This window comes from Nymphaea colorata, chromosome 9 (genome assembly GCF_008831285.2).
Source record: "Nymphaea colorata isolate Beijing-Zhang1983 chromosome 9, ASM883128v2, whole genome shotgun sequence".
Classification (NCBI taxonomy): domain Eukaryota; kingdom Viridiplantae; phylum Streptophyta; class Magnoliopsida; order Nymphaeales; family Nymphaeaceae; genus Nymphaea; species Nymphaea colorata.
Window position 1 is genome coordinate 23,981,731 of NC_045146.1, and position 7,400 is coordinate 23,989,130.

General features: G+C 40.1%; 1 protein-coding gene across 1 annotated transcript; it reads left to right on the top strand.

The window, feature by feature from the left end:
* The first annotated feature begins 4,474 nt into the window (after positions 1–4,474).
* LOC116261076 (transcription factor MYB46-like) lies at positions 4,475–6,617 on the top strand. The gene is made up of 3 exons (XM_031639683.2): positions 4,475–4,745; positions 4,995–5,124; positions 5,252–6,617. Exons 1-3 carry the CDS (start codon positions 4,613–4,615, stop codon positions 5,958–5,960), a joined length of 972 nt encoding a protein of 323 aa, XP_031495543.1. The 5' UTR covers positions 4,475–4,612; the 3' UTR covers positions 5,961–6,617.
* Positions 6,618–7,400: the final 783 nt, after the last annotated feature.

The window sequence follows — 7,400 nt, forward strand, 5'->3', positions numbered from 1 at the left end:
AAGCCAAAATTCTTTTATGAGGATGGTCAAATTAAAGTTTCTAAATTTTGGTTAAGGTCAAAATATCATTTTTTAAAATTTTTATATATAACAAGTGAATTTTTTTAAAATTTACATGTAATTTTTTTTTTAAATTGAGGTAAGGCCCGAGACCTGTGTGGACTCTACCTTGCTTCCGCCCCTCGGGAACCGAGCTAGGATAAAGTATTGTACTTGGAGTTTTTATCTTCCTATTTTTAGTGTTGTACAGGAGCGAACCAAAATTGAACCAAACACTTGCTTTTTACATCTTTCCTCTGAAATGCAGTTAGCGTAGTGTAAGATCAAACTTGATTTAATTTGGTAGAATTATTATAACATTATTAGTACAAGAAAAAGGAGACAGAGTTACGGACATTATGTAACAAATCTCAAGGAACGATTGGGCGTCCATGGTAATTTGAGATTCACACACATGGTGCGTATGATAGCCGGTAGCTGAGAAGTATGAGGACTGGTGTGGCAATTGCCCACACGAGTCCCACACATTTTTTAAAAAAATGTGTGTATTAGTACCACATATACTTTTAATTGTTCTCATCTTGGCTGCCTCTAGCGGCTTGCAATTCTAACTAACAAATCTGATACGGTTTGGGGAGGCCATATTTGAATTTCACTTTCATATAATAAGATCTGTTTACGTGTAATCAGGTAAGACACTTGCCAGATCCCAGGAATCTGATTAACAATCAAATCTAAATTTCTTTACCTGAACCAATAAAATGGATCATGATATATACAAACTAGTAGGGGAGTTATCATGTGATTAGTGTGGCATGCCCGCCCATGAAATCTTTTATGATGATAAAATATGATATATACAAACCAGTAGCGTAGTTATCATGTGATTAGTGTGGCCGACTGCTCATGCCCGCCCATGAAATCTTTTATGATGATAAAATTAGACATGGTCACGAGATTAAGAATTAAATAAATCATAAGGTAGTCTTGTAAACATCAGTTTCCAGCTCGTATCGAAAACCCAAATGACACATACAAGTAGAGGTTAGTAATAAATTATTACTGTTCAATGAATCTGCAAAAAAAAAAAGAGTAGAATAATGAAATATTGTATTATAGTGTTTCATGAATCTTTCTCATTTTTAATGCTAACTTTAAAAAACCGTAATAGTTTGTTACTGTTACCAAATGACCCCATAAATTTGTATTAGATATTGCATTAAAAAAATTGCTTTTTAACTTTATTTTATTAAAAATACCAGCAGACATATGGCCGAAACGTTCGACACATTCTTCCAATACGATCAGCCGATACTTAGGTCATAGCTCGGCTTAAGGCCCTTAATTTCTCTAGTGTAAGCACCAATGTCCTAATGAATTTGACATGTATAGCATTCTTAAAGTGTCAATTAAAATAATAAGAAGAATAGTGGGGTTGATGCTGACAGCTGCCTGACGACAGACAATATTTGCTAGGCTTCCCGCGGACACTTATCATATATATGCGGCATATCTAGATTGGACCAAAGTACATAATGGGCACATGGTTTAATAATTTTCATGTTCTATGGAGGAAATGTTGTAAATGATATTTGGTATCGATTTTCTTTTAAATAATCGCTAAGTTAAGCCTCTTAGAAGTAGCAAAACATTGCCATTAATGACACTTCTGCTGGTAATTGTATGATCCTTATCATGTCTTTGTATCGAAGCAAATTGACACATGGCAGCGGCCATGTGTTTTTGTGTATGCGTTGAGAAAAGCACACTATAATTGAGCTCGTATTGGCTCCATTCCGCATAGTAAGTCCAATCAGGAAGGACTACTGACTCACCCACGGTGTCACTGCATACTGCCAAGTTTGATCAAAGGTGGGTCTACATATGTATCCTTTACATAATTAAGTGTTAAAGCTACGCGGTTAATAGGTTTAAAGTATAAAAGAAAATTGAATAGTAACTCTTGGTTTAACCAAGAGTCATCCAATGCATTCATGAGGACCATTTGACCCATCATAGGTGTTTTCCCACACATTTTTTTCTTACTTTTCTTCAACCATCCATCACGATAGATCAAACACTTTCATCTAGACATGAGCGAGAGCCGCACAAACTTGGCACGAGGAGGGTTGAAGGCATGAATAGCGTGTTTGATCCCGAACACGGGACATTCTTCACAGGCTACGTCTACACTTGTTGGTTTAACGGTCGATTAGCTTTTGAGATCAAATGATCAATGATTCAAACAACACTTACGTGGTTAAATTTCAATCCAAATCATAAGATTCTTAAGGGCGTGCGACCGTGCACACAAGCTTGCAAGAGAGAGAGAGAGAGAGAGAGAGAGAGAGAGAGAGCTATCGCTGGATTCCTGGCAGAAAGAGTTAGAGAGCTAAATCCCAGTTGCAGCTGTCCTACCAAAAGGCAACGACGACAGGTGGCCGTGGACATAAAGCTGAAATGCTGTAGTACGTACTTAGAAGAAGATGAACCAAAAAAAATGAAACGAGTACTTAACGTGCATTTGGAAGTCATGAAGATGGAGGATGAGTTTTTGTATTTGGGGACAATGTTGTTGAAGTGGATGATGGGTTGCTACCCATCTTGAAACATGGATGGTATTAGTTGGAGGGAATGTTGAAAGGCCCTTTTGGGTATAATTTGAACTTCGAATTTATGTCTTTCTTTCTTACTCACTAGCTAGATGAAGTTATTGTCACCAAACTGTTCTGTTAAAAACTTAAATCCATATCATATCATCCAATTCTAGTGTGACCTGACCCCTTGATCTTTTTACCACTCCAAAGGGAATATATCCCATGAGCGCGCGCGTGTGTGTATATATATATATATAATACTGTAATTAGGGTAAGTTCATAAAATACCAATGTCTTATAAAGTTGTCGCAAATTTTGAGGTAGGTGCATAGAACATTTACAACTTGTTGCCAATATGGATAAACTAACAAATAGTTGAAAACACCTTTGTAGAAGAAATGAAGGCAATTTGGTGGGCTGGTGTGGGCAACTGCCCTGCCTGCCCCCTTGTAGCTCTGCTATTGTTTGTTACTGTCGTCAAATAGCCACTTAGTTAGCATACTCAGTTCCGATCTTACCTCTAATACACTTCGTTGCACCAAATCCAATCCATTTGCAACTTTACATAATACATGCGCTATTTTCTCATATTTTTAAAGCCAATAGAACTCCTGCAATGTTGGATTCTTTCAAGTTGTCAGCCTGTAATGTACTGCGTGCCCGACATGTAAAGGACTCGACAGAAAGACCCTGAGATCCAGCTTCCCTGCACTTTAATTAAGCAGGTAGTTTCTATTCTACATGGATGAGCCTTGGAAAATCGATTATGAAGTCTTGGAGGTATGCTGATCCACTCATTTCTAAAGTTATTAACGCTCTTGGGATTGCAGATTAATTGTTTCGTGATAAGTGGGAGGTCTCAAAACGTAATTTTCTTGAAATTGCTTTATGAATGCACACCTCGGGTACGTGTGACTAACAGAAAAAGATAAGTAGAAAATACTTAGTTTCTCATCATACAAACTATAGAAAACCATCTGCATGTCCTTGAAAAAATTCTCCCATCTCCTGTGAATATCAGATTTCGTATAGTTACTATGTAGCGCCTTACTTTTATCCAATTTTCTCACGTTATGATCGAATAAAACTCTTTAACTGTATAAAATGTTTTGGAAACGTCTTTTCTCGTACCTTTTAATTCCTTACCACCAAGCATACCTTGAGAATACAATTTGTCAGGCAATGCTATCTGTATGAGGCTGTGTGTTAATGAACATGTCCTTGCATTTATAAGGATACCCTGTATCATTTTTTTTTTTTATGTTTTAGAATATTTTAAATCTTTTCTTATTTTACTGTTGCTACATACATTTCCCCTTTGTCATAGCTTTCTGAATTCACAACCGACCAGTTGCAGAGGCACATGTGGCTTGTGCGGGCATTTGCCTATACAGCTCCACAAAAATTACTTAACTAAATATACTAATTCCATAACCCCATTTGCATATTTATAAATTTATGGCTGTACTCATCGATCGATTTTTGCCCTTTAATAAAAAAAAAAATTCTAGCTCGGTTACTGCAACGGATTCACAGCCAACACCGGTGCACACCCGTGCATGCATGCATGCATGCATGCTAGCACATACGTGCATACACAAGCGTGTGCACGTGCCAGGGGTGTGTGTGTGTTTAACCCCTGATAGAAGTAAAAGGAGGGTTGAGAGTTACTTCACTGCATATAGAGGGGAGGAGGAAAGGAGAGCAGCAACACGTATAGTTGATGGGCAGTCATTTTTATGGGTAGATAGAGAGGAGGAAGAAGGGAGAAGGAGGGCATGGGGCCCCGACCTTGTGTGCTTGTCGGGGGAGAAGATTTCGTGTATTAAGGGCCACAGCCGATGGCCTCCCTTTCAAATCACCCTCTGAAATAGAAATGAGAGATCGACAGGGAATTAAGCCGGAAAGAAGGAAGAAAAAGAAAGATAAGTAGGCGGAGGAGGAAGAAGAGGAGAAGAGAGAAGAAGATCAAATAAGTAGCACGAGAAATATCGGAGCGAGGGAGATCGATCAGGATGGGCCAACACTCGTGCTGCAACCAGCAGAAGGTGAAGAGGGGTCTGTGGTCGCCCGAGGAAGACGAGAAGCTCATCCGTTACATCTCCACTTATGGTTACGGGTGCTGGAGCGAAGTCCCTGAGAAAGCAGGTGCACCTCTCTCCTTCTCTCTCTAAATTCCTTAAGGTTGGATGGGAAGAGCAAGTGCATCTCTCTTCAGATAGAAATGGAGAGAAACAAAATCTCTCTCTCTCAATTCCTTTAAGGTTGGAAGGGTAGAGCATGCATCTCTCTTTCAGATAGAATTGGAGAAAAACAAAATCTCTCTCTCTCTCTCTCTCTCTCTCTCTCTGCGTGTCTCTCCCTATCCAGTATTATTCCATGGTTTTTCATGTGCAGGCCTTCAAAGATGTGGGAAGAGTTGCAGGCTTCGTTGGATCAACTACCTGAGACCAGACATCCGGAGAGGAAGGTTTACTGCGGAAGAGGAGAATATCATAATTAGCCTTCATAGTATTGTTGGCAACAGGTTTAGATCTCCCAATAAATTAACCAAACAAAATTCTAATCAAACCCTAACCATGTACAGCCATGTGTATATTCTGTGCTTCGTACAAACTTTATTTTGATAAAAGCATAAATTATCCACGGTGCAGGTGGGCGCACATAGCGAGCCACTTGCCGGGGAGAACTGACAATGAAATCAAGAACTACTGGAACTCATGGATAAAGAAGAAGATCAAAAAGGCCAAGGAGACGACCCCCGAGGCGCCTCCTGCAGTTCTTGATCAGTTTGCACCATCTGCAGGTTATGCATCTGATCAGTTGCAAATAACAAAGCCGCTGAATCCGTTCAGCGGAATCGGTTGCGCTCCATCGGCCGCTCCGGTTTTCATGACCGGAATTGAAATGTTGGACGGTGGTGCAAGAGGGGAGGAGTTGGTTCATCAGTACAATGGCTGCACTGCTGGTAAATGGCAACCGGGTCCCCAATTGCCGAGCAATTCGTTTGCACCAGCAGATGTGATCGGTTCTAACTATTTGCCGCCATTAATGGAGTCGTGGGAGGTGATGGGGAGGGATAGCATTGACATTGCAGTGAGGTCCGGTATGGATGGAGTTGGGTCGATGGAGGTGCAGTCGAGTGGGCTGCGGGATGATGTTGATGGAGGAGCGATGGGTAGTGCCGATCACTGCCTGGGGAGGCAGGAGTTGAGTGGATGGGAGAGCTCACAGCATTACCCAAGCTTGCTTTTCTGGGAACAAGTAGCCGGCCAGTTGAATGGTACTGCTGAAGAGTTTCCCCACCTCGTCCCTTCCAATATGGAAGTACCACTGTCCTCTTCCTACGGATCCACTTCTTAATTGGCACCAGTGATGAGTCCTCCTCTCATATACACCTACCCCCAAAACCTTAAGTGATCAAGAATAACCAGGCTCTCTCTCTATTCTTTGGTCTGTCACAGTAAGAGATTCATCCTTTTTTTGGTGTTTTACAGTTTGAAGTACCTCCTCCTCTCTCTCTCTGACTCTCTTCCTGCCAACTTATGCCTCTCTCTCTCTCTCTCTTTCTCTCTCTGGTGCGTGCAGCGTCACAGCAGTACTGTGTGAGTTTCAGCCTTTGAGAGTTTGAAGCCGATAATGTAATAATTTGGGGGAAAAGGGTTCACAAGTATGCCTGCTCTTCTCTGCTCTCTGTCATGCATAAATAGCGAAACAACGAATTTTGAGGAAGTCTACAAAAAAGTATGGGCTCTACATGTACTTCCATCGACTGTTGCCATGTCTACTTCTTCTTTGGAGTATCAAATGCTTTTGTATGTTCCCCCTCTTTACATCTCATCCCTTAGGTCCACAGTATCCGCATAGCAATACGGACGCCTCCGAACATGGATGAACAATACCAACTGTTTGAGGTGCGCTTTCCTATGCTGCACTGTATTCACATTAAGCCAGTCCAATTATCGCCAATCTTCTTATTGTTTATCAAAGGCTTTTGATCTCCAAATGCTGTTAAATAAGAAACCTGGGAGAGTTTGATTGGAGTAATTGTTTTCTCAGCAGTTGATCTGGAAGTATAACAGCAATCATATGTGAATTAGCGGTAGATAAGAACCTGAATACTGGGTTGAGCAGATCAGAGCAATGAGAAGGCTTTGAATGTGGACAAATCTTCAGACGTGCAGAGTAGTTTTCCTCCATATTCGAAGGGAAAAGTAAAGAATCAAGTAAGCAGGAACTAATATTGGACACTTGCAACAAAATCATTGGTGACGAATCGCCAATATTGTTCTCTCTCTCTCTCTCTCTCTATATATATATATATATATATATATATAAAGCTGACCCGCGCTCCCGCTCAAGCGGAACTCAACCCACCTCAAGGCCCATCTCCTTTCATATGAAAAAGAAGGATGAGAATAGAAAAACCTTTGAAACTTTTTTAAATATTCAATATAAAACTATCCTCAGATCCTATCATAAACATTTGACAACACCCTAGGAAAAAAAAAAAACTTTGTATGTTTAAAGAAAAGATCAGAACCGGATTAATGTTCGTTTATGCTGTTGTTGGACCGCACATCTGTGTCAGGAGGGCAGAGAAAAAAGATCAGACTACCCTGTTATGTTTATTTGTTTATACAATTTTATAAACTGATTTTGTTGTTAAAGCCAAGTCGCAGATATGCAACATTTAAATATACACGCTTATATATAATAGACCTCCCATATATCTGTTCATTTTGCATTTTTTTGCTCCTTTATAGGTAGTTGCATAAAAGAAATATAAGACTTATTAAAATC

Bases quoted from the DNA above. Each gene is read 5' to 3' on its own strand.
- LOC116261076 (XM_031639683.2), top strand. From the start codon at position 4,613: ATGGGCCAACACTCGTGCTGCAACCAGCAGAAGGTGAAGAGGGGTCTG. The intron at 4,746-4,994 runs GTGCACCTCTCT...TTTCATGTGCAG, and splicing joins CGAAGTCCCTGAGAAAGCAG to GCCTTCAAAGATGTGGGAAG. The intron at 5,125-5,251 runs GTTTAGATCTCC...TCCACGGTGCAG, and splicing joins CATAGTATTGTTGGCAACAG to GTGGGCGCACATAGCGAGCC.